Here is a 27771-nt window from a genome sequence, read left to right on the forward strand (position 1 = left end):
AAGGTCTATGCAAAGTTTTATATACATTAACTTATTTAATTTACATAGTCATTTATGAAGTAGGCATTTTACTTAATTTACAGGGGTGAAGCTGTTAGACAGGTGGGGCACCTTGTCCACAGCCCCATAGCTGGCGAGGGGCTTTGGAGTCCCCTACCACCAGTCCGCACCATCCGCTCTCAGAAAGAAGGGAATTCCTCAGCACACCCAACTTCTAGCAGTCCAGTACAAATTCCCTGACCAGCATTTCCCCGCTGCCTCCTCTTTCTGTTTGAGCCATTTTATCATTTCTTGGATGCTTCAAATGCTATGTTTAACTCAAAGAAAAATTGGGATTTCTTCAGATTCTAAGAAAGACTTCTGTTTCTGGAAATAGCAGGTAAGTTATTTTGGCCAAGTCTCCCACTGGATAAATATTTTACATTTCTTTTCTCAAAAAGCTGGCAATGTCCTGGTATGACAGTAAGAAATTGCTAGGCCAGCATCTAAGGGAAAATGAGAACTAAATGAAACAAGGGAAGTTCTAAACAGTGTCTTTGTTATGAGGCCATTTGTCCAGACTGTGCTGTGCTATTTGGGGTAAGATTACGGGAATAAAATCCCACGGCCTGTTCAGTACAGTAGTCTAATAGGTGACCCACAAAAGCGCATCTAGTTGGGGCCTAGAAAGGAATCAAGTCACCTTCAGGGTAAGTGTTAATCAGAAATAAACACAGCCCTGTCTTCCAGAGTAAAGGGAGAAGGAAGTGAATTGTTCCCTGAGCGGATATAGCCCAGGCGAGTCCCAGCATGTCAGTTAGACTGCAGATTTTGTCTGGAAGCAGGTACCTTTGTACTAGGCCTTGGGCAAACCCCACATATAATTAGTGAGACAATGAGTAGCATGGGGTCAAAGATAACTTGAGTATATGAGGAAGAGGTGTTACGGGTAAGACCCAGCCTTAAAAAAAGGCAGTAGATACAGATAAACACAGATTTAAGATATTGAAAGTATAAAATGTAGATTATAAAGTATCTATGCTCACTAAAAGAAAAAAAATCTGAAGATATCTTTAAACGTGTGTGTGTGTGTGTGTGTGTGTGTGTGTGTGTGTGTGTGTGTGTGTGTGGAGAGAGAGAGAGAGAGAGAGAGAGAGAGAGAGAGAGAGAACAAGAAACTACAAAACATGACTCTTCCGGACTGAGTCTGGTCCTGGAAAAAGGATTAATTCAGGCAGTTTATGAGCAAGCTGCTCATCTCCACAAAGACCCCCTTTCCACGTTGGCATTTTCCTTGGCATCAGCATCTCGCCTCAGACTCCGGAGGCACAGGTCAGGAAACAGAGAAGAAACCTGTAGTGGCCATTCTTTCCCCAGCATTCAGAAATTAATCTGGGTGTACTACAAAAATAGTAGAGACACCTCCAGTATTTTTGCCCGTCTCAGGTACAAAAACCATTTTACTGTACAGATTATGCAGACTTCAGTGGTTTCTAAACTCTTCCCTGGGAGAATCCTGAAGAGCTCTGTTCCACCTTGCTGTTCCTTGGCACTTTGCAGCCCTGCCGTCATCCCTTATGTCACCTCCCGACTAGCTTCTCTGCTCCCAGCACTGCCCCTCTCCAAATCAGTCCCCACATTCATCTACAGTGAGATGAGAATCATGTTGCTCTCTGGCAAAAATCTTTCTGTGACAACCCTTCCCTCAGCCTGTTAAGGATGATGCCCACGCTCTGTAGTGTGGCCTGTGCTCATCACCACCTTGTCTTCCAGCCGTGTGTGTGGTGTCCTCTGTGTGCCCAGCCTCTAACCACATCGCACCTCACATCCTCTCCTGCTGTGATCCTGACGCACTCGCAGTTTCCAGAAGGTACCCCTTGCTGCCTCTGCACCTTTGTGCACGCTGTGCCCACCCCCCAAGCCCGGTACTTCCTCATCCTTTACGCCCGCCTTGGATGTCACCTCCTCCCTGATGACCTTCTCACCCCGAAGACAGAGTTAACCATTCACTTCTCTCTTTTCTTTTAATAAACTTTTGATTTTGTAATGATTTCAGATTTATAGATAAGTTGCAGGGATAATGCAGAGAATTTCCATATATCCCTCATCCAGTTACTCCTGACAGTACGTTTGTCAAAACTAAGAAACCAACATTGGTCCATTGCTATTAACTAAACTCCCTACTTTATTCTGATTTTACCAGTTTTTCTACTAATCCAACATACCACCATGTACATTGTAGCTCTTGATTTGTTTGTTTGTTTATCATTTACTTCTTTGTCCTCAAAGCACTCTGTCTTCAAAGCACTGTAGCCCATTTTGATGTATTGCAAGCACCCCGTACAATGACCAGCAGGAATACAGGGGGACCTTCTCCTTTGACAATTTTGCTGTAAAAAAAATCATAGCCTCATCCACACTCACCAGAACACTGTGCCTCTTTTTGCTCAATTAGACAGAATGAGATGCTTCCCAGATTTCTTATTTCCTTATTGTGTACTTTTGCTTCTTTTAATAAAATCCTTGCTGATGACAGCAATTTTTTTACAGCAGTGTAAAATGTCTGATCCAACCCTGCAGCGATTTGTTGGGGCAGCCACGAGAGTCATGAGAACAGCAATCAAGAGGCAAGCTTCAAGTACGAGAGAAGTGAGTGATAGCTTACTATGGACACAAACAATGTTAAAACAGGGCTGGAAACATCTTTACGTTAAAACTTATCTGGTTTCTTGCAGTTTAGTCAAAATAAACACACAAACAGAAAATGACTTTCTGGGAAGAGGCCTTGCTCCCAAGATGTGTCACCATCACTTGGCTATTTGTCATTTGAGAGTCAGCAAATAACAGCACCCATCTAAAAGGTGTCTGGCACCTTTCAGTTTCTGTGTGATTGACAGCCCTCAGAGTGCAAATGGTCCGTTCTTGCATATCACAGCAGATGTGCTCCCCTAGGAGCCCGCCTGGAACCCAGACAGATGGGAGTGGTCCCATAACCCAATGTGTCTGCAAACAACTGGGAAAAGGGAAACAGTTCATCCAGCAGAAACCCTTGTTCCTGTGTCATCACCTCGGGGCTGTGGCCTCACCCCAGCGCACCTGAGACATCTTTCTCAGGCTCCCAGCAGTGCTACATCCCTGGCTCAGCCCTCAGCTATCCGTTTTCTTCTCCCCCCACAGCCACTGGTTATGGCCCCAGGGAACTCCCTGTGGTACATACATACCCTTGGCCCCTGGAAGACTTTGAACAGCAAAGGAGCGCCGTCATCTTTTAAAACAAAATATTAGGTTTCCCCTTTCATTTTACTGGTAGCTAGTGAGCCGTCTTAGTTCTTTTCCCTCAAGGTCACATGAAAACGCCACCAGAAAAATAAAGTCCTGAGACACGCTGCCTAGAGACCGAAATAGGGCTAAAATTAGCAGCTGCCTCCTTCTCCGGGCATGAGCTGGCAGCAGCTGGAGTGTGACAATGCCCAGAGGAGAGCAGGGGGCAGGGAGGCACTGTGGGCCTGCTGCCTGCCCCCCACCCCCAGCACCGGCACAGGCTCGGGGCCGCGGGCGGTGGAGTCTGGGCAGCCCCCAGGCACAGGGTCGTCCCCACCTGCTTCCCAGGACACTCAGCCTGCCACGAGGCGACAGGTACCTCCACACCAGCCACTTCTCTCTGCTGCTCTCTGTCTATTCAACGTCATGGGCTGGAGAAGGACTCATGAGGAGAAGGTGACGATTAAGGCAGGCAGTAGCTGGACAGTTAGCTTTGTTCTGAAATCCACTAATTAGCGCATCCCTGGACGGTCACTGGGGGCCCCCTTTTCTGCTCGCCCATCTTCACTGACCCTGTCACCACACTTGAAACTGACCCACGTCACTCAGGAAAGCCAAGGCTCACCAGCAGCTAGACGGTCAGCTGCCTTGCCCGTCACCTTCACTGGGCCCTCACTGGGCCTCTGGCTCAGAATACCCTGAATTGAACGGCTACATTCACCCTGCAGCAATGTCGTGGTGGGTGTGTGACTGTTCCCACCCTCATTTCACACTGTTGGGATGCCTGCCCATGCCCCGGCAGCAAAGTCTGGCTAAGGTGTGGGCTTCAGCCCTTGAAAGGGGTGTTTGTGACCTCCTAGCTTTGGATTCCGGTCTGAACTACATTTCTTATGGTGGGAAAGGGGCCGCTGCCGGCTCGTCTCTGCCGTGTCCCGCACCACACCACACAACCTGTGTGAGTCTGCCAGGCCTGTCACAGCAAACTTCTACAAAGCGACCAGCTTAGGCAGACAGACGTTTACCGTCTCGTGGTCCTGGAGGCCAGGCCGCTGGAGCCTGGGGCTGGCAGGGCCATGCTCCCTCGGGAGCATCTGCAGGAGGTTCCTTTCTCACCTCCACCAGCTTTTGGTGGCCCCAGGCCTTCCGCAGAGGCATTCCTCCAATTTCTGTCACCTTCTCCCTGTGGTTTCACATCTTCCCTCTGTGCACGTCTCTGTGTCCAAGTTTCCTCTTTTTTATAAGGACGCCAGTCTTTTGGATTAGGGCATACCCTAATGACCTCATTTAACTTGATTCCCTCTTTATAAAGACCCTACTTCTGAATAAGGTCATATTTTGAGATGATGGGGTTAGTGCATCAATGTATTTTGGGGGGCCACATTCACTCCACAACCCCCCCCCCCCTTTGCCATTCTCTCTTAGTCGGTTCTTCTTGAAAAGAATGCTCGCCAGCTGCAGGTTAGGTGAGCAGAGTGGCAGCTGGCAGGCAGGTAGCAAGACTCCAAGTCAGCACGGAGAAAAAGGGTCTGGCTGAGGCTCCGATGCCCATCCAGCAGAGCTCTGAGCCCTGGCACAGTTCCCTGTGGTACCAAACAGGTACTAAACAGAATTTCTTTCTCTCTGTCTTTATTTCAAGACAATGAAAAGTTTTTCTCTGTGGTTTTTAATCTCATTTACTGAATAGCCACTGTAATGCTTCATGGCCTTAATTACACTCGAGAGAGGTGACTTCCGTGCTGGATTAAGTTCCTGAGGCGAGGAGCAGTTCCCCTGGTTCCACTCTCTGATTTTTACTAAGAAGGAAAGAACCACCACCAGCCGGTGCTGCGCCTTCCACTGGGTATCCAGGGCCAAGTGATGTGATACATTGTAATCATAGCCCCTCAGCTCTCCAGACAGCCATCTGATGTCATGTTTTTTCCTTGGTAATTCAGCTAGTGAGCCCAAACCAAATGATGGCCTTCTACTGCTGTCAGCTGTCATGGTCTGACTAAGAAACAAAGCTTGTGAGAGAGCCAATGCAATGTCTGAGTGCTTCACCAGCTGAGCAGAATAAAAATAGTTGTACCTACACAGGCCAGCCAGTGGCCAATCCCGATAGCAGCTGCGGGCTGGCCCATCAGCCCCAGAACTGGAAAGCCTGATTCCTGTCACCAACCCAAACCCCTACGGATAAGAACCAGAAATAGAACAATAAACCAGGAGCCTTAGACTTTGTCTCCAACAGTGACCCCCAGGGGTGTTTTGTGGTGAAAACTGATTGCTGGTCATGATTCAGACCTCACAGAGCAGAGAGAGGGCAGAGCAGTATAATGCAAAGGACGTTGGATTTGGACTCAAAATATTTGTAATCTCAACTGGTTTCACTGCTTACTAACTAAATAATGCTTGTTCTTTTAAGCCATAAATTGTGGAGCAGTTTGTTATGCAGCTGGGGTAAGCTGACATATGCTAACCCCAACCACTGTCCAATCCAGAACAATACTTGTTTTCTCTCAGGCTATTCTCTTAGAATAAAGAAATAAGGAAGGACACAGAGGACAGAGTGAGTTTCTTTATTTACCCTTGAGAGCAGCAGTCTCCAAACTGGTTCATGAATACCACGAGGGTTATAACAGGGCTTTCTAAAGAACATAAACAACATGGCTACCTTTAGAAGGACTGATGTTCAGGTCCTCAACTTCCATATGTATGTATGTATCTTTCTTTAAAAATTGTTCTGTCTAAGGTTAAGGTTCTTCCTTCCCCTCTTCCTCTCATAAAATTTCCGTTATCCCACTTTACAAAAGACAAGTCAAGCCTCTCCACCATCCTTATCTTACCTCAGGATGTAAAACCCTCAAGGAGAATGAATGGCCTAACGCTGAGAAACTGCTCAGCTGTGTTCGCCAAAGCTGAACGGAGGCGTGGCCTGCGGTGCAGGAGCCCTGCCCAGGGACACACCCAACAAAAAACGCATCCACAGCCTCTCAACAGGACACGGAGATGACTGCTCGCAGGGGCTGATAGCTAATATCATCAACAGTGGAATGAATATCACCAACAGTGGAATGAATAAATAAATTGTGGCATGTTCACACAATGGAATACTTTACAGTAATAAGCAGGAAAAATCTATAACCATAATGGTATATGTAAATAAAATCTCTCAACATGATATTGAGCAAAAGAAACTGGACACAAAAGAATACATCCTATGTGATCCTATTTATGTATATATTTAAAACACAGACAAGCTCCCCACAAAATGCTGTGCATTTAGTGGTTACTCTTAAGGGCAGGTGTAAGTGGTGGGGGTCATGAGAAGGGGCCTCTAGGTGCTGATTATACAGTGTGTTCACTGAAATAAAATTCTTATTATACATGTGCTTTCCTAGGCTAGGTTATATTTCAATAAAAAGCTTTAAGACAGTCAGGGGATGAAATAAAGAGACGATTAGATAATGCCTTTAATCAAATCACCATAAATCCCTAAACCATTCATCTCCAGAGAAATGTATTTCCAATAAAATTTTACTTTTTTGTTAACAGTTATCAAACGGTGTCATCCTTGTGTTATTTTGAATTATATACTACTAAGAATTATAATGATTACTCAATCCAGGAGAAAAACTAGCCTAATATTTTCATTTCTAGTCTTAAAGGGATAGAAAAACAAACACACAAACAAAAAGCAACAATGCTCTACAGTAGTGTGACAGCTAATAAGTGAGGAAAACCTTCAGACAAGACAAAATTCTTTGGGGGAAATGAAGCTAAAATATGAAATCAAGGAAATTTCACTACAAAAGAAGATTTTACTCATACATTTTTTTAAAAAGATAATGGTATCTGTATATCAAATCACTAAGTTATTTATAATTTATATTATTTAAATGTATCAGTTTTATTTTTAAATGTCAATATACTATAGCAAAATTAAATGTTTTATAATTTAAATTAAGAATAGAAGAATTTCAATGCCTACTTTAAAAAGCATAACAGAGTACATAATTTTTCAAAGTTTATTTGGGGCACAAAAGCAAAATAAAAAGTCATACAAAAAAATGATGCAGTACAAACGAGTGTCCCCAAACACCCTTCCCTTGAGAACCTGTCACAGTGGTATATATTCCACCTACATTAGGCAGGTGCTTTTGGTTACAAGTACAGAAACCCAATCAAACTGGACTGTCAGTAAGTGAGGTCTCTGATAATTTACTCTACTTGGAAGCAACAAATTAGCCTGTCAGTTTCACAGATGCAGGATGGACACATGAGACTCTTGGGTCAGAGACATAGGTCACAGCAGTAACAGTAGCCAGAGCATGTGTGCCATTTCCCAGAGCCCCAAATCCCACAATGCAACATCAAAGGGGCCAGATGATACCTGCACATGCAGTGAGTTACGCTGTGGAAGATACAGCCCAGGGAAATACAAATATTTTGTAATGGGCAGTAAACCTGCCTGACCTTTGCCTCTAGCAAGAGATGGTTATTATGTTGGGCAGTAAACAAATACCTTTTAATTTGGAGGAAGACACTATCTCCAGCTTGTTTTCTATACAAATATTTTGGGAAAGATAATTTGGAACAAAGGTATGGTCAAAAGACATACAGAAATACAAGAGAGCCCTGGGGAATTTTCTCCCAACATGAATTGAGAAAAAAACAAAACAAAACAAAACTCTTGTAACTAAAACATACACAGAATCTAGAGGCTCAAAACATATGGCAGTGGGTTGTCTCAAAACACTGTCTCAAAAATACAGTGTCCAACAAATAGCCCTGCTGTCCTTGGAGGTGGCGTCCCTCTGCTGGTGACAAGAGGGCTGCCAGCAGCGCCAGCCCAATATGCTGATACCTCTGCTCCCACAAAGGGACAGCGCTTCTCCTTCCTGACGGTTCCAACAAAGGCCCTGGGATTGCATTGCACGAGCAGATAGACTACACTGGTCCTGGTCACCCTGTATCTTAGATGTGGGGTGTGTCCCACCAGAATGACACAGATTCAGAGAGGGGTAGGAGAGCTTTGTTCCCAAAGAAAGGGGAACACATGCTGAGCGAGCCTTCCCCTCTGGGACCCCTACCCTGGAGATAACAAATCCCACATTTCCTCTGTGAAATGAGCATCATTTCTTTTTACAGGCAGCTTCTCATTTCAATCAGGTGAGTGGCATATCCAAAGTGCTATTTTATAATCAAATCTCCCAAGAAAGAAGGGAGGTTCTGTGAAATAGCAACTGTTACCTTACTGTGCTGTGATCCACTCACTAATGGCTCCTCCAAAGATGACCACACCCTAACCCCCGAAACCCATGAATAAAGGGACCCTGCAAATGTGATCACATTAAGGATCTTGAGGTGGAGAGACTGTCCTGGATTATCCAGGCGTGTCTGATGTAAACACAAGGGTCCTTACAGGATAGATGCAGGAGGAGTCAGATAACAGGGGACGTGATGACAGGAGCAGACGGACAGAGAAAGTGAGAGTTAAAGGTGCCCAGCTGCTGGCTTTGAGGAGGAAGAGGGCGAGCCCCGATCCAGGGGTGCAGCTGGACTCTGAAGGCTGGAAGAGGCCAGGAGATGCATTCTTCCCTGGAGCCTCCAGAAGGAGTCAGTCTTGACCACACCTTGACTTCAGCTCAACACTTAAAAATGTCCAGCAGTGACCTGATTTCAGACTTTTGGCCTCCTGGACAGTAACAGACAAATTTGTGTGGTTGTAAGCCATCAAATTTGTAACAATTTGTTACAGCAGCTACAGGAAAGCAGCATACATGGCTATAGAGCAAGCGGCCAGTGCCCAGGGCGCCAGTGGACAGAAACAACCAACCATGTGTTCTGCTTCACAAAGGAACTTCCCCCAAAGCTGAGACCCGGACAGTGACACTCTTGCTAGATTTTCCGTTTTGTTACAAAAATGTTACTGGATTCCATATTAAATATTCTTCATTTTTAACACTATTTTAAAATGTCCAGTAGTGAGTTGAGGAGACAGTCTGGTAAAAAGGGCATCTGAGAAACATGTCAGACTGTCAGTGCCTCCCTGAATACTCCGCTGGCATGGACCGGCACCGCTGGTGCGGAGTTATTGAATAGTTCTGTGCCCACTGGTAGGAGCTATAGGAAAAGCTGCAATAGCAGTCACATAATTTAATCATATAAATTCCAGGATGTGTGCTTGTTAAGCCAGTAGCCACGGCCACCATCACAGCTGCCTGGCCCATGCAGGTTCGCATTAGATTCGGACAGATGGTAATGAAACAACAGAGCCAAGAACTGGTGGGCCATTAGCTTTAATCCTAGCTTGCACCCGGCGGGCAAGTAAAAACACACACTGGGCTCCAAAACCACTCATTCAGTGCTCACAAAGTTACTGACTTATCCGAGTTTCCTAGAATCAAAGGTTTCTAGCTCACCAGCCTTATTCACCTCCGTTCCCCATCTCCTTCTCTCTGCACAAACTCTGCACAAACTGGCTTCTTCTTCAACACTCCACCATCTTGGTTGCTTCTTCTGGCCTCCTCCACGTGGCCTCTCTCTGCTCTCCTCTCTGCTCTCTTCTCTAATGCTAATCTCAGGAACTGAGAGAGCAAGCTCCCGGTCTGCCCCACTTTATACTGCAGAAATCAAAACCTTTAATCCAATATACAAAATAGGAAAGTCTCTAATACAAAGTCACTTATCTGAGGCATGATGGGATTGTACCACCACACATTAAAAAGGGTGGGAAAGGCTTAGTCCTAAAACCAAGCTCCAGGCTACAAGGATCCTGTCTGCCCACAGTCCACCCCAACACACATTAATATAATCATGCCCATTCCAAGTAAGAAGGGCAACTAATATCCCCCGGGCGATGGGCTTCCACATGGGCAGCGCCATCTTTAACAAAGTGAGCACAATATATTTTATCTGCCCAACAGTGCTCATCTAAGAAACCATACCTGCACTGCAATCCCAGGTGACTGCCTGGTTTGGCACTGACTTGGGGATCTCTCTGCAGGTATCATTTTATATCCTGAATATTTATCACATGGGGAGCAGCTTTGTCACACATGTAATTTAGTTAGAAAATAAAGGGAACTTACTGAAATTTTAAAAATTATTTTGGTTTGATTTTAATTTCTATTAACTTTAAATTCTATAATATACTTTCCCCCCAGTTTTACTAAGATATAATTGACATGTAATATTGTGTTTGTTTAACACAATAATATAAGGTATACAACATAATGATTTGATTATACTTTTGAAGATCACCCTGCATAAATATGAGGGGCCAATAAGATGGTGAATTTCAAATATTATGTGCTAATCTACCAATAAAGACCAAAATTATTTTTATTTGGTTAACTGTGTCTAAGCTATACTATTCTTTACTTGATATTCTATTTAAAGGCACTTTAAATATTCCCATAAACCATGCAACTCTTTTTTTAAATGAATTCCCAAAAGCTCCTAGTTAACATGAAAAAGTTTCACACCACCTTACGGAAAGGGTTTAAAGGCACTGTGATTCAAACTCCCCCCTGGGTACTTCAGGAATACCCTCAGGTGAAACACAACCCAGGTGCCCTGCTAGACAAGAACTCCCCCTCCTTATTCCTCACGTCCCATGCACAGTGATTTGGCCTGAAATGCTTTGGGGAAATCCGATGCCCAAGGCATCTGGGTGACCACGTGGCACAGAGTAAAGAAGAGAGTCTTGAAATTCAGATTCCAAGGATAGATAAATGGACCATTTTGGAGCCCTGGATAAATCGCTTATCCTGTACCTATGTATCAACTTCAACCACAAGGACCGTGGGTGGGAAGCTCCTATCCTGAAACTGTTCTAGAACTTGCAGAGGACCCGGTAGGCAGAAGCAGATTCAAGCAGAGCCATGTAAACGCCACGTAAAGGTAAGGGCTGGTGGAGATGGAGAAACAGTAATCACAAAGGAAGGCCCTGAGACATCGACATCTGCCCTGTCCTCTCTCATCAAAATGAAATTTTAGTCCCAAGAATTCAACCAGATGTGAGGGAATGAGTTTCTATTTAACCACAGCCTTCCAGAATTTCCTGGGCAACACCCCAGCTCAGCTTTAAATAAAATGCCCATCCAGAGTCATTTGAATCAAGAAATGAATAAACTGCTTGGACAGGCTGGTAATCAGAGAGAAACGACACTTCCTTCTTTCTAAGCTACGAACACAAGCAAAGAGGGGAATGGAAAGGTTCTGACCTGCACGAGAAAATAATAAGTTCTTCTCTCACTGCAATCCAAAGGGGAAGGACTGAATTCTTCCCGCCTTGACAACAGGGCCACTTCGGGAGCAAAGAGCTCAGACTGAGTTTGCCAAATTAGATCAGGCAACAGGAGGGAAAACAAGTGTACGTGTGAGTGTGTGTGTAAGTGTGATGAAAAGTCAGGGTGGAGACTGTCTGGTGAATCCAACTATCTACCAAGCACCTATCATTGCAAAACCCTGGATGCAGAATCCAGCGACCCACCTCCTGGGAAATGGTTGGTTCCCTTTTACAAAGCGTTCCTTTGACAGAAGTGGATGGACTTTTCAGAAGGAACACCAGCCTGCACCCAGGGAAACATAAAGCTCTCAGCCCCCTCATACGTCCAATGTGTTCCCATCCCCACTGTCTGCCTCTTCTCCCCGCTGTCCCAGCAGGCTAAAGACACAGTTGGTTTATGGAGATTGCTCTTGCAGATTTGGAGTTGTCATACACATAGATATTTCTGAGTTACAGAGCAGTCATCTGCTGCTTGCTCAAAAATCAACTTATACTTCAATGTCAAGGATTTAAGGCAGACATAGAAAGCTCCTTCCACCAACAAGTGCTTCAAGAGCCGAAGAGTTATGTAAGAAGCAACCTGCGCACCTAAACATTCACATTTCTCAAGCTGCTTGAAGTAAAAACTTCAATCACAAAAATTTGGGAATTTTTTTAAAGGCAAAGATATAGATTATTTTTTCTCAACTGCATCAATTGAACATTACATCCTCAGCCTCTGCAGCAGAGCTAACACTCGAAGAAATACTTGTGGGCGGGCGCCCAGCTTCCCTTGAGGCCCTGGGGTTCAGCATCAAGTGCTCAGAACTCAGTGGGAGCTACAGCAGCGAGTTCAACCTGGAGGTCACTGTCCTTCGTGAGGTCAGAGTCTCAGACAAGGACACATCAACCACCTCATCACGCAGCCTCCCGTCCTCCAGTCTGTCCACCGCCCTGAGTATCGCACTAGCACCCAGTGCAGTTCCGTGGTCCCGAGCATCGCCATGGTGACCATCATCATCTCCATGTGCATGCCAGTTTGTGGTGGCCATGAGCATGTACCAGGTCTGGATTGCCCACCTGCATGTCACCCAGGAGACCGAGGCTGCCGAGGAGGCCGCAACGGATGGGGACGACTCCGCGCTCACTGTCACAGTCAACCCCACGGAGGTGACCCTCACCCAGGGGACATTCAGATGGAGTGTCTCCCCTCCACTCAGCTCGACCTGTCTTGTGCCAGCCCCACCAGGCCTCCCTGCTCTGAGCTCCTCCAGCCCTCTCAACCTCGATGGACTGTTCTTTCCCACCAGCTGCACTCACTGATGAAGACATTCTAGGGTGAACTGCTCTTGCCCTAAAAGAGTAAACATAAATAAATAATAAAATTTAAAAATGGTTTGTGTCATGTGTACCCAAGCTCAGCGTTTTATCCCTGGGCTGGCCGGGTCCACCCTTCCAGTCAGCAGGGCTGTGTGCACAGCAGGAAGGGCAGGCTCTGGTTTCAGCCTCGTATCAACCCCACTGAGACCGGGAGAGAGCTTTACATAAGCTACTAAAATAAGCTTCCAGCTTAAAGCAAACAAATCCATGTCTAAATTCAGTGAACTGGAGGCAAGAGAGAGACTGAACTTAAGACAACTCCTCCCGGCTAATCACGAGATGCTTCTGGGGACAGCAGTGATGCTGCGGAAGGCGGCATCTTCTACTTCCTCCTTGAGGCCCCTCCTCCAGACACCTGTCTGTCCCCTTCCGGCTGCTCCAAGACTCCCTCGGGTGAGACCTGTTAGAGGAGCACAGTGCTGCCAGACCCTCCATCACTGCGGCAGATCGGCCCATCAAGGCACAGAGGGACAGTGGTGGTCACCCCCCAGGAAGGGTCACTGTCCCATCAAACCCGGAAATCTAGATACTGAGCCGAAACGCTCTCCGTGCCTTACAGACAGGCTTCCTCACTCACTGCATATCGTCTTCCTTGGGTCCTGATCATGTGGCCGAGGGACGGCAGGGCACCAGAGATAACCAGCATGTCAAACTCCTGGATCATTCATCAGCAGCTACGTGTTCAGCTCGACATCCCTTATTTGAAAACTTTGGGACCAGAGGATTTTCAGAATTCAGGCTTTTTTTATTATTATTATTTTAGAAAGCTAACATAACATCCCAGCAGCGTCTAAGGGAGCATCCAACGAGCTCATTAATACATTTTTTGTATCAAAACATGAATATTCATGCTAATCTTCTAGTTACGAAAAAAATCCAGAGTTCTCAAGGGTGGAGGGCTTGGCACCATCTGGTTTACTTTCCTCCAGGCAACGTGTAAACTCAATCACTCAGGGACAAGGACAAAGACCAGGCACATGGGGCAGCTGCCAAATCCCAGGAGATAGTCCCTGACCCAGAAGGCCAGGGCGCAGACCAGCTGAGACAGGACCAGGCTGATCCGAAGGATCTCCTCTAAGTTGAGCTTCCCTGGCCTCAGAACCCAGAGAGAAGACATTCCAAAGAGCCCTCTGTATTCAGAGAATCAGTCCCCAGGACTCTGGCACCTGACTCCAAAAAGCACACAACATATATCCAGCTGTAGACCATAGTAGGACCCACACTGCGGCAGCAGTCTAGACGGTGCAGGGAAGATCACGGTTTGATCTTACTGGCTTTGAGAAGCAAAAAGAACATTATACAGCTGCGGCCTTTCTCTCTGCCCCTTCAAATGCTAGCATCCCCAGGCTCCACCTCCCACCCTGCTCTCTTCTCACTCTGGGCATGCTCCCTGGCTAGTTGTGTCCACTCACATGGCCTTACATACCATCTTTATGCCCTTGACTCCCACATCTCTGTATTGAGTCCTGCTCTCCTCTCCACTCCAACTTCCATCTGAAACTGCCTCTTGGGTGCCTCCAGCTAGTTGCCTCATGTGTTTTTTCCCTCTGTGCCACAGTGCACTAATACCTGTGTTCTTGCCCATATCTCCCTGCAACCGTGCACTTAGGTTGGTCACGTGACTGGTTCCAGCCAATGGAATGTGAACAGAACACACATCACTCCCTGCAGGAGTATTTAGTACCCTGCACCATCCCCATGTCTCTTCCCTTCTATGATGCCAGGACAGGCTGTGGAAAATCAAAATGGAAATCGTCTGGGGTCTGGAGTCACTGCTTAGAAAAAGCCATTGTCATGCATTTTGTGACATGAAAAATTGTGAGATGTGAGATGAATTGTGAGATGAAAAAAGTTCTATGGGGGAAAATTACTGAGAGGTTTGAAAGGATCTGACACAGCAGCGAGGTTAAATACCCCCATATCCCTGCCTTCTCCATCTGGTAAGTTCCTACTTATGGTGATTGGTACTCCAATTCAAATGCTACCTCCTCTGGGAAGTCCACCTTCCTTCCACAGGAAGGTCGCCCACTCCATCCTATGCCTTCGACAGTTAGTCATGCATCTGGCCAGCAATGACCTGAATCTCCCAACACATTTTTGTTTGCCTGTTTGGGTCCTGCATTAGCGTGTGCTTTTTCCATCCCTGCATTCTCAGTGCCTTGCAAGTTGCAAACAGTCAATGTGTCTGATTGACTGAAGCAAAAATCAGAGCCTTCTTGCTCATGTGACCAGCAAACCACAAGTCAGCATTTTCACCCCGAGCCTTGGCATTCTTGGCATTGTGCTAGGTACTATGTTTGGTTACAGGCAAGATAAGACACTGTCACCAATCTCTAGAAGCATTTTTAATCTTTAGATCCTCTCCACCCTATTATCTCCCCATTATCTTTATTAAAGGGCAGGCTCCACTTAAAAAGCACGTGGTCTTTTTAGGAACTATCAGAGAAGACATTTCTCAGAAAGCAAGATCAAAGACAGGCATCGTAGTGAGGAGAGGAAGGCAGCACGAGGCTCTCTCGTGGCCTGTTAGCCTGGCTCAGCCAAGCCTGCCACCGTGTGGAGGTGACAGCCAAGCCATGCACAGTCACATCATCACTGCTTCGCGAAGCTTCCCAAACCAAAGGCACAAACCCGTCACTGGTCCGGGAAACAGACAGGGAACTGGCTAGAGCAACATGTACTGTGAGTACTTCCCTTTCTCCCAGTTCTCTTAAGGATGTGATGTAACTCTTAGTCCCAGCCTCAGGGAAATGGTAACTTTAAAGAAATGATGATCAATTAGGAATGCAGTGTTTTCACAGTGATTCCTACAAACTAGCATTTTACTTGCTGCATGTGTGGCTTTGTGTGGACAGTGAGATGAACCACTTAACACACGTAATGTTGTTGCAGTCAGCTGGCAGTGCTGGCTGGCATCCCAGTGCTCAGACAAAAACACCCCCCACAAAAGGCCATGGCAAACCTGGTCACCCCTGCCTCGGGAGAGCACAGCGGGCCTCTAGCGCACACTCTTTGTAGGACTTTGAGAGCGGCATGTAGGACAACGTTAGACTGCAGTATACTGAAAGCTGGGATCTACAGACAGCAAGATAAGAACACGGGAAAAAAATGGAGGGGTGGCCCTGGCCGGTTGGCTCAGCGGTAGAGCGTCGGCCTAGCGTGCGGAGGACCCGGGTTCGATTCCCGGCCAGGGCACATAGGAGAAGCGCCCATTTGCTTCTCCACCCCTCCGCCGCGCTTTCCTCTCTGTCTCTCTCTTCCCCTCCCGCAGCCAGGGCTCCATTGGAGCAAAGATGGCCCGGGCGCTGGGGATGGCTCTGTGGCCTCTGCCTCAGGCGCTAGAGTGACTCTGGTCGCAATATGGCGACGCCCAGGATGGGCAGAGCATCGCCCCCTGGTGGGCAGAGCGTCGCCCCCTGGTGGGCGTGCCGGGTGGATCCCGGTCAGGCGCATGCGGGAGTCTGACTGTCTCTCCCTGTTTCCAGCTTCAGAAAAATGAAAAAAAAAAAAAAAAATGGAGGGGTAACTTAGAGTTTGGGAGAGTTGGAACAGTACATTCTGACGTTAAGGGTCGCATGTCGTAGATAAGAGGTACATCAAAACACAGGGAATTATTCCTAGCTGGTATTTTTGTAGGTCAGATGTCATGAATAGAACAGTGATTGCACCCGCTACCCCCACCGTGCCCATCCAAGATACCAAGTGCATGTATGGAAAACAAGAACTTGACCGGAAACAGCATTACTGACAACTTACCTTGTACGAAGATCCTATTCCAGTAGATTTTCCCAACTTGGTTGCCTCCTAGAAACACCAGGTTGGACAGGATCAGCATGGAGGTGGAACAAGAGGCCAGGGCAGCGTGGAACCGACGGCGAGCCCGCGGGGAGAGGAGCTGGACCTGGGGCAAGGGGGGGAGACAGGGAGGGATTAACAGCAGGCGCACTGGGCATGCGCCCATGCCCCAAGTTCTGAAGGGCCCCGCAAAACCCCAGCTTTACACATTTTTCTAATGACACCAAGTTTGGTTTCATATGTGCAATTTTAATGTTAATAGTACATAATATTTTTTTAATTTATTAAAAAATATGGTTAACATGTATTTTTATTTTCCCTCTCTCTTTTTTTTTAAGGAACTCAATATTTTATTCTGTGCCTGGGGCCTCAACCGACCTTAATTCACCTCTGGGGGGAGAGGCAAGAGCACCTCATCACAAGGGCTGAAAAATAAGACTGAGGTATCATCCAGATCTCCTGATCACGGTCACCAGTCCAGAATGCCTCCTCCAGAGCCGGAACTGCTATTCAGGTTAAAATTGTTGTTTAAACAGGTCATGAAACTTCTGTTCCTGCAACCTGCTCATTCTGGTTTAAGGAAAGAAGTGCCGCACCCCCAAGTTGCTTCCCCAAAATGGGCTTCCTTCCCCCTGACGCATGTAACATGAAGTTAGTGAAGATTTAGCTGGAATGCCTCTATACATTTTCTGCATGTAAATCTATAGGCACAAGAACTGCTTGAACTGTTCTCCATGATAACAAGCACAACCCCATGTAACGAGGTCAAGATCAGGGCGATCTTCTGGACCAGTTCACTTGACCCTGGGAAGCTAGCTAGCCCATAAGTCTGACCCACTACAAGGAGGAATCCCATGAACAGGGTGTAGGAGATCAGAACAAGTCGACTCCGTGCCCCGAATCAGAGCTCAGGGTATACATCCCACCAATACTGAGCTTGCAGCAGCACCAGAAAATGCCAGTTTATCAGCCCTGAAACATGCAAGGACCTGGAGGGATGTGTTTCCAGCACTGATGATAAAGAATTCTGCTCATCCATCTGAGATTGGCATTGCACTTTTTCCTCCCTTTTTAATATCTTCTCGAGGATTTCATAAAGTCAGCAAAGCCTTTATTCCTTAGCTCTGACCTTTCTGGTGGCCCTCGAGTGAGGTCTCAGTGCTGTGTCGGAGTGTGGGAGCCTCCTGAGCACGTCGCAGGTCTGTTCTTGGGACTGTGTGTTTAGAATGAGAACCAGATACACTGTAACAGCCAGACACACAAGGCCCCAGGGTGTCCGACAAATACCTCAGCCTCATCCAAAAACATTGAAAAGAGAGAGGAAGCACAGGGTCCAGGGACAGTTCCTGAGTGTCTTCCTGAAACATGCATATCTCTGGGGTGGCCACCTGCATCCTGATTTCAGCTGTGCTCCAATGACAGCTAGAATTCTGAATGAGCCGGATTCCTGGCAGGCAAAGAGGACTAAGCTAGGGGTGACTTACTTCTTACTTACTTCTGGGAATCCTGCTATGGATTACCTATGGCTATTGTGTAAACTTCAGTCAGTGTCCTCTGACAATCTGTAGAATATATTCCTGACACTTCCCCTTTTCTCTCCTGCCAGTCCCAGCACCTGTTCTGTGTGCTCAGACATGGCTGCTACCGTCTATCTCCCCAGCCATGGCTCTCTCCCCCAGCACCTGTTCTGTGTGCTCAGACATGGCTGCTACCGTGTATCTCCCCAGCCATGGCTCTCTCCCCCAGCACCTGTTCTGTGTGCTCAGACATGGCTGCTACCATGTATCTCCCCAGCCATGGCTCTCTCCCCCAGCACCTGTTCTGTGTGCTCAGACATGGCTGCTACCGTGTATCTCCCCAGCCATGGCTCTCTCCCCCAGCACCTGTTCTGTGTGCTCAGACATGGCTGCTACCGTGTATCTCCCCAGCCATGGCTCTCTCCCCCAGCACCTGTTCTGTGTGCTCAGACATGGCTGCTATCGTCTATCTCCCCAGCCATGGCTCTCTCCCCCAGTACCTTCTTGGAGCATGGCTTTCCTGCCACCACATGTGACAGTGTGGCCTTCTCATGCATGCGCTGAGCAGTAGGCACTGACAAAGTTGTTTGCCTGGACATGATTGTTCTGGAAAGCTTTTCAGTGATGCTGACATGTTCCTGGTTAGAGGACACCAGGCAAGATGACCTCTAGTCCCTATCTCTGCTCTAAGAGGCCACAAGCATGTGCAGGGGATACTGTCAAACAAGACCAGATGAAAGGTAATTACACAGTACAGAAACTGGCAATGAATGAGAAACAGGGACAAAGCAGGCTTGTAAGTCAGTGCTCTTCGCCTCTGAGAGCAGGAGACATTAATCTACCAGTTCCTGCGTTTTAGAGCAGTTAGCCATCACTGGGGAGGCCAGGTGAGAGGAAGCAGGGAGACAGCGGGAAAAATCCAGAATGATAAATCAAGAAAATACAAATTGACTTAGTTGGCATAAATGGGTCCAAATAACTCTCTCCAGGTAGAGGGACGTGGATAACACACTTGATTTCTACGGGACCCAATGAGTCAGACACTCTGCTACGTACTTCTGTTCTGACCCCATAGTCTCCCCAACCTTACATCCTGTTTGGGGAGCTCCAAAGCCCCATGTGGTCTTTCTCTTATTAAAGTCAATAACAGAGAGCACACACAGCTTGGTTAAGTACAAAGTGGTTCTCCTTTTATGGGAAATGAATACAATTATTAAGTAATCAATAGAGAGACACTAGGAGAGGAAAACGCCCTTCTCACTGGGTTGCTAGGCAGGGCTACAGTGCCAGGTGACCTGGTACCGGGCAAGGACAAGTGCAAGTTCTAGTAGGAGGCAGAGCTGAGGGGCAAGGGCAGAGCGAGGAAGGAAGCGAGGAGAGTGAGCGCTGGAGCACAGGGCTCCCCACCACCCTGAGGCCCCAGTTTCTATGGATCTTCCCTTAATTCTCTGACTGCCCCAGTATCTCTCACAACTACAGGAGTCAGTAAATTCCTATTCCTGCTAAGGGGAAAAATGCCAAAATAATAGCAAATGTGAAGGAGCCTCTAGTCTCAGAGATAGGAAAGAAGACATCTAAAATCTGAAACGACTTACAACAATTCAAATTTTAGACAGAGTTAAGTTAAAAAAAAAAAAAAAAGCAAGAATGTTAAAGACACAGGCTGTTGGCATCGATGCACTAGGAAAACTCACAGAAGAAATCAGATGGTCATTGGCAGTTCTTGATCATCCCCTGGGGCAGTGGCCGGGAGATGGAATAGATGACGATCAAGAAATCCAAAACCTAATTCTAACTAATAGCCCCATTCTCTGCACTGACAAAATTAGCCTTGCCAAGGAGCAGTGCACTTGACATAGCATCGCTTCTCTTCACTGTGGGTCAGGGGACGAGCGGAAGGATGGACCACAAGGAAGGACAAAGGGGGTCTCTCCAGAGAGTCCACAGGAGGGCAGTCATTAACAGCAAAGGGGACGTTAAGTCTCGGCTGTGACCGTCTCTCCTCTTCAGGCTCCCTGGACACACTGTAGAAGGGAAGCGTGTTGACATCAGGGATGACTTTCTCTGTCTTGGGAACCATCAGGCCTCAGCAATGGTTCACAAACACTCTAGAGCAGTGGTCGGCAAACTCATTAGTCAACAGAGCCAAATATCAACAGTACAGCGATTGAAATTTCTTTTAAGAGCCAAATTTTTAAAACCTAAACCATATAGGTAGGTACATTGTTATTAACTTAATTAGAGTACTCCTAAGCTGGTCTTTGCTAAACACTCAAGGGGCCAAAGAGCCGCATGTGGCTCGTGAGCCACGGTTTGCCGACCAAGGCTCTAGAGCAGGGGTAGTCAACCTTTTATACCTACCGCCCACTTTTGTATCTCTGTTAGTAGTAAAATTTTCTAACTGCCCACCGGTTCCACAATAATGGTGATTTATAAAGTAGGGAAGTAACTTTACTTTATAAAATTTATAAAGCAGAGTTACAGCAAGTTAAAGCATACAATAATAATTACCAAGTAGTTTGGCAGAACAAATCTTTATAAAACAACTTACTCTAATTAAATCTATCTTTTTATTTATACTTTGGTCGCTCCACTACCGCCCACCATGGAAGCTGGAACGCCCACTAGTGGGTGGTAGGGACCAGGTTGACTACACTGCTCTAGAGCATCGATTTTCGATCTCTGTCCTCTCACGTCACACATAAACTAAATACCAAAATTCTGTGGCGCGCCAAAAAATACATATTTTGCCAATCTGACAAAATATAAGTATAATTTTGATTAATGTGCACACAAAAATAGTAATAGTAATTACCTACCCTTTTTGCTCCAAAGTGACTTTTTAGAAAATCAGGTGCCTATACTTGAGTATAAGGATTCCTGGTACCAAGAACTAACCAAGCAGATACAACCTTACTATGAACGTGACCAATAAGATAAAACTTTATTAAATGACCTATATATTTATGGTTCAAGACAGATTCAAGATGGTTCACACTGGATGGCTATTGTGTTGGCTATAGTCATATTTATTTTTTTGGACAATCTAAGAAAAAAGAGGTCAGTGCCCCTGACTAGTCAGGAATTGCATGTTTTAAATTTTCTTGCAGCACACCAGTTGAAAATCACTGCTCTAGAGGAAAGTTCTATACGTTGGAGTCCCAGGAGGAAAAATGTCACATAAGCAAAGCTGGAAAGATACAGTCCCTTGGCTCAGCCAACTCCATCAATAAATACGACTTTCTGACTCTCCGGGGCCATAGGACCAAAGTTCCCACTTTAAACTCTTTGTTCCTTTACACTTGCTCTTTTGAAAGTCCTACAGCAATTACTGTCCTACTCCTATGGTCTTTCACACCTAGGGTGTGGGCTGTCCATGTGCAGGCAGGGGCCAAGCCTTATAGGTTAATTATCCCTCCTCAGGGTTTAGATGCTTGAAAACACCCCTGGTAAGAGAACCCACATTGAAGAATTGTAAACGAAATGGGAAAACAGATCAGGGTACAGTGAAAAGCCATCAGGTATGAAAACAAAGATCACCAACTTGATGGGATAAGGCAATGAATGACTGGTAAACAGAATCTGATTTTCATCAACACAAATATATCACGATAAAAAAGAGCTCTAGGCTGGTCATGGTGTCATGGTCTCTTTCCAGATAGAAGAGTCTGGCAATTCAATGTCCCCACAGCAAAAAGTGGGAGAGGTACTGTCCCCCAGGGAATGTCGGGGAAAGTGATGGCCACTTTTGCTGACCCAAGGACAACACAATTGCCAAGAGGTGACTGTGGCATTCGATGGGCAGGAGCCGGGGAGAATGAACACCCTGCGACGTGTGTGAAGAACTGTCCTGCGCTTCTGGAGAGAGGGTGGTTCTCGTCCACACTCTTTATAAAGCTGACGTCCTCCTTGGCGCGTGGTGGCACAGAGCTTCCCTTCCTCCTCCATTAGGAACATTGCCAAACTCTGTCCCTTCCCCCGGGGCCCAGCAAAATGCACCTCAGGGCAGAAAAGGGCTGATTACGGCTCCTGTGCTAGGTCCCCCCAGCCCTCCCACTCCCCGACATCAGTGTGAGAGGCAGGAGGAGCGCTGTGCCCCCACCCATATGCCCCAGTCCCAACCCTCCTCGCCCCACACCCTGAAACCAGGGGAAGAGGAGGAACAGGAGGTAGAGCAGGTTAGAAAGCATCACTGTGCCCAGGGAGGGCGCCCAGTTTTCCAGCATGGACTGTGACCTATATGACAGATTGGGGCAGTTTCTCTCCATGTTAATGTCACCATAACCCCCTCTTCAGGCCCAAGGGGCTCAGGCCTGGATACAGCCAGCCTCTCAGAACCTCCAGAAATGCAGAGGCAGCCCTCAAATTCCTCCATGTGAGCGCACAGTCTCTGACCGGAGAACCAAGAGCTGGGGTGTGGGGGTGTTATTACGACAGTTGAGCAGTGAATTTAAGCTTCGCTCTAAGGCACTGATTCTAAAAGTGAGGCATGTAACCCAAACAAAGTAAGCCTTAGGGCTGAACTAAACTTCTGCCAAACTAGTTTGAATCTCCTGCTGTGAGGCGTCGGTGGCTTGTGTCCAGGCCTCATGTGTGTTTATTCCTATCTCCATGGCAGCCATTCTATCTTTTCCAGTCAACATCCTGTCCCTAGAAATCATAGGACCGGCTGGGGCAAAGAAGCTGGGCCCGGGGTTACGGTCCGCGGAATCTGGGTCAGGGCGGAAGGCAGATGGTGCGGTGGGCCGCCGGCCGCTGTGCTCGTGGGCCCCAACTTGTCCCTGGAAAAGGGGCAGGCCGAGCATCTGGGGGAGCAGATGGGCTGGAGAAATGGCTGCTGGAGATGGTGACAAAGGCTTGGCAAGTGGGCCCTGACGCTATTTATTTTTAAGTGGAGAAGAAGCTAAAAACAGAAACTGGGTGGGTTTGAGCAGCTGGACACAGTTCTCTCAAATAATCACTGAAGTTTTTCATTTTCTAATAAAAAAAAGTCTAACCAGAGGGTAAGAGAGGAAATGGCGAGGGGGGAGACTGTGGGAAGATACCCCGCAGGCCGTAAAGATGGAACCAAAGGCAACAAAATGAGCAACTCTAGCTCTTGTGAAAGAGAAGGGCAGCCAGAGCAGAGCACTCAGGACTGGGGGACTCAAGTTCCCAAGTCCTTCCAGGGCCCCGTCCCATCTCTGCACCCACCTGCCAGGGGTCGTTTCTCCGACTCCTTCCTCCAGGCACCCTGACCAATTCCACTTAACGTGTGCGTTTTACCTGTCACCCATCTCTCTCACGTTCCTACCAATACGCCAAATTTCTGAACAAGGGGGTGGCTTATTCTTCAACCTGCAGCACCCAAGACCCGTGCATACTCTGTGTGCTCAATAATTATCTAACACCTCTCTTCTCTTTGCCCTAAATGAGTTACACAATCTCCTGGCTTCCTTAATGTTCCATCTCATCCTACATCCAAGCCAAATAAACACACAAAGGCAGTCAAAAGCAAGGCTTCCTGACTTTGTGTAAGTGTCCTAAGCTTCAAAAACACATCTGGTCAATGAAGTTAAATTGTCCAATCTCTGTTTGCTACTGAGATCTAAGCAATGCGTGCTCCTCAGAGAGAATCGAATGCCTACAGGGATGCAGGGAAAGCTAGTTTTACTTAAATAGACAAGTCATCTGCTCTACAGCTTAAATGTCCAGTTAAAAACAGCAGAGGCTCTACTGTGGCCAGGAAGCCACTGTCAGAAAAGAATATGGAGAGATGTAAAGATTTCCTACAGGCAAAGGTGTCAGACAAGGGTGCATGTTATCTCCTTATCTTAGTCTGTACACAGAACATATCATATGAAAGACTGGGCTAGACTCAGAGAAAGTAGGAGTGAAAGTTGGTGGAAAAAATATCAATAATTTAAGATATGCAGATGATACCATCTTACTAACAGAGAGTAGTACTTAGAACAGGAAAAGCAAATAGAAAAATGCAACGAACTGGAGCCCCAAAGTGAACCCATGTATATGTGGTGGATATTTACTATATATTAAAGGTGATCTTTCAATTCTCTGGGGAAAGTATGGACCATTGAACAAAACAATTTTAAAATGTAAAAAACATTCTTAGTTGCAGGCCATAGAAAAGCAATCAATAGACCTGACTTTGTTCATAGTTCACCAGCTCCGGCTCTGTTCTATTCTGGGCGTCTGCCCTAGAGGAACACTTACACATACACACAAGGAGGCATGAACAGGCATCTTCACTGCAGCTGCATTTGCAGAAGAAAAAAATTAGAAGCAACCTAAATTTTCAACAACAGAAGAGTAGCTGAACAAATTATGACATATCCGCATCATGTCCAGTTATGCAAATCTACATAAATTAATACAGAAATGGTTTCAGAACATACCATGAGGAGTAAAAAAAGTACAAATTTTAGAATATATATACGTTTCTTAAAACACACACATGCTCACACAGAGTAGTAAAGGTATGGAAAACTATACTCCAACCTGGTAACAATGGTTACCTCTTATGGGAGGAAACTGAGCAAAGTGTAGTTTGTTTGGGGGGATAGCTGTCTTAAAGGACTTCCATTTTTCTCTGTACTTATTTTTCAAGAGCATATGGTCATGAATGATTTCATCAATTAAAAACATAAAATAATAGTAATAACAAAGGAAATCTAGAAATCTTTCCACTAAATGACCTTAGATCCTGGCCACCTCCCCTGAGTACAGAGTCGAGGCGAATGGGTGGAAAGATGGAAGCCAGATGACTATCACGCCCAAGCTATGGCTGCTCATGATCCTGGGGTCTCCCTCTCCAAGCAGCATTGAGGTCCCTCAGGACTATTAAATAAGCCTAGCATGTGACAGCTGAAGCCTCAGCTATATGCTGCTCAAAAATAAAAACAACAGCTTAGGGCAAGGCCTGCTGTTTGGGCAAATTTGATACTTAAAAGTCTAAAACTAACAAGCAGGTGAAGCATTGCGAAATGATTCACCAAGTGATAGCACAGAACACTCTTCTAGCAACAGTCAGTTAAATATAGTAGATGAGACATCTCTGCTGTCTTTATAAACCCCATTAAAATGAAAGTAAACATTTGAAAATGGTAGAAATCCACAGACCACAGATAGGAGAGAAGTAAGGAGCAGGTGAGCAAAGCCAACCCATTTTTATAAGACAGGTGGAGGAATCAGCAGAGCTAAGATACCTGAATACCAGATGCTAAAGAAGAGTCATTCATACACCAGACTCGTGGGAGGCCTAACCATATATCCTAGATGGCAATGCAGAACGTGTAGGAAAAAATTAAGGAGGTTAGTTTAAAATCCAGGTAATGAGCTTATAGACCCTGCGCTCCCTCCTTCTCCAACCCTACGACAAAGATTTTCTTACAGTAATTGCATCAGAGAGACTCTAACCTGAAGGGCAACAGCGACAGCAACATTTCAGAATACCAAAGACATTTATATTGAGCTTCCAGAGAGAAAAACAGAGTATTATACAAAGAATAAAGAATCAAGAATCAAATGGAATTACTTTTTACCCTAGAATTCAGTGCTCCAATAATAGATCAAATATGAGGATAGAATAAGGTCTAAAAAAATTTTACCACCATGGTCCTTTTTGAAGGAAGCTACTAAAGGATGTGCTCCACCATATCAATGGGAGGAAAAAAACAAGAAGAGCTGGGTGGGGCCCAAACACAGGGATTCAGCACAGGAGAGAGGAGAAGAGACATGCCAGGACAACAGTGGACCCAGAGAGAAATGACCAAGAAGGGAAAGGAGGATGGGAGGCCTTCAAGAGAGATTCTCAGCCCTGGCCAGTTGGCTCAGCGGTAGAGCATCGGCCTGGCGTGCGGGGGACCCAGGTTCGATTCCCGACCAGGGCACAAAGGAGAAGCGTCCATCTGCTTCTCCACCCCTCCCCCTCTCCTTCCTCTCTGTCTCTCTCTTCCCCTCCTGCAGCCAAGGCTCCATTGGAGCAAAGATGGCCCGGGCGCTGGGGATGGCTCCTTGGCCTCTGCCCCAGGCACTAGAGTGGCTCTGGTCGCAACAGAGCGACGCCCCAGAGGGGCAGAGCATCGCCCCCTGGTGGGCAGAGCATCGCCCCCTGGTGGGCATGCCGGGTGGATCCCGGTTGGGCGCATGCGGAAGTCTGTCTGACTGTCTCTCCCCATTTCCAGCTTCAGAAAAATACAAAAAAAAAAAAGAGAGATTCTCTAAGAAAGGAAAAGAGCATATGGACTAACAGATATATCTGACCGCATGGATTTTTCAATTTTGTTGGAGAGATTGGAAAAAAGTGGTGATAGTAAACAAATCGAACAAAAAAGGCAAGGCGCCTGACCTGTGGTGGCACAGTGGATAAAGCATTGATCTGGAAACACTGAGGTCGCCGGTTCAAAACCCTGGGCTTGCCTGGTCAAGGCACATATGGGAGTTGATGCTTTCTGCTCCTCCTTTCTGTCTGTCTGTTTGTCTCTCTCTCTCTCTCTCTCTCTCCTCTAAAATGAATAAATAAAAAAATATTAAAAAAAAAAAAAAAGGCAAGGCAGCCCTGGCCGGTTGGCTCAGTGGTAGAGCATCGGCCAGGCGTGCAAAAGTCCCGGGTTCGATTCCCAGCCAGGGCACACAGGAGAAGCGCCCATCTGCTTCTCCGCCCCTCCCCCTCTCCTTTCTCTCTGTCTCTCTCTTCCCCTCCCACAACCAAGGCTTCATTGGAGCAAAGTTGGCCCCAGGCGCTGAGGATAGCTCTATGGCCTCTGCCTCAGGTGCTAGAATCCTCTGGTTGCAACAGAGCGGACCCCCCCCCCAGGGGCAGAGCATCGCCCCCTGGTGGGCATGCTGGGTGGATCCTGGTCGGGTGCATGCGGGAGTCTGTCTGACTGCCTCCCCATTTTCAACTTCAGAAAAATACAAAAAAAAAAAAAAGCAAGGCAATCTTTAATCTGACGAAGACAAAACAGTTGACTAAGAAAGGAAAGGAAATGTGATTATAGTATATTAACAGGCTTGGTAGTGAGCCACACTTAACACAGTGATGATAATATGAACACTGAGTGCTGATTTAACCAAAAATAGAGATTTTATTACATTAGGGGAGAAGTAGCAAGTAGGTCTGATGCTAAAATCTCATGGTAATATTTATAATCCATAAATAAATTATGGACTATATTTTGAAAGAGGTAAATATCTGAAACCACTAAGAACTGAAAATTGTAGCCGATGGGAGAACATGAGAGTGGGAGGAATGGAGACTGCTCTCCTATTTACTCACTGAAATGAGGCTTTATGCTAAGATTTAACTTTTGAAACATAAACACATTTCTTAAGCTTTCTGAGTTTCCTTTATTTCCACTGTAAAACAGAGATAATGATAATACTTACCAATAACGCTACTATTAAAAGCATGTGAGATAATGGGGTAAAACGCTTTCGTGAACATTCTCATTTCAGTTGGACACTTTTTCAGAAGAATTATTCCACAGATAGGTTGAGAGGAGCCACAGTAGAAATACACAAGTATCCAAGAACTGAGATCTGGAATGTCAACTGATCTAATGCCCGATATGCATGAGCAGCAGTGAG

At 46.3% G+C, this 27771-nt stretch overlaps 1 protein-coding gene across 5 annotated transcripts in view; it reads right to left on the reverse strand.

Moving 5' to 3' along the window:
• The window catches only part of HHAT (hedgehog acyltransferase), a 287861-nt gene that overhangs the window by 32704 nt on the left and 227386 nt on the right, over nucleotides 1-27771 (reverse strand). For all 5 annotated transcript variants that reach the window (XM_066366058.1, XM_066366056.1, XM_066366059.1 and 2 more), the window contains one exon: nucleotides 16628-16772. In XM_066366058.1, the coding sequence (XP_066222155.1) occupies nucleotides 16628-16772 (145 nt within the window). The remainder of the gene's footprint in view (nucleotides 1-16627; nucleotides 16773-27771) is intronic.

The sequence above is a fragment of the Saccopteryx leptura genome, chromosome 2 (assembly GCF_036850995.1).
Source record: "Saccopteryx leptura isolate mSacLep1 chromosome 2, mSacLep1_pri_phased_curated, whole genome shotgun sequence".
NCBI classification, from domain to species: domain Eukaryota; kingdom Metazoa; phylum Chordata; class Mammalia; order Chiroptera; family Emballonuridae; genus Saccopteryx; species Saccopteryx leptura.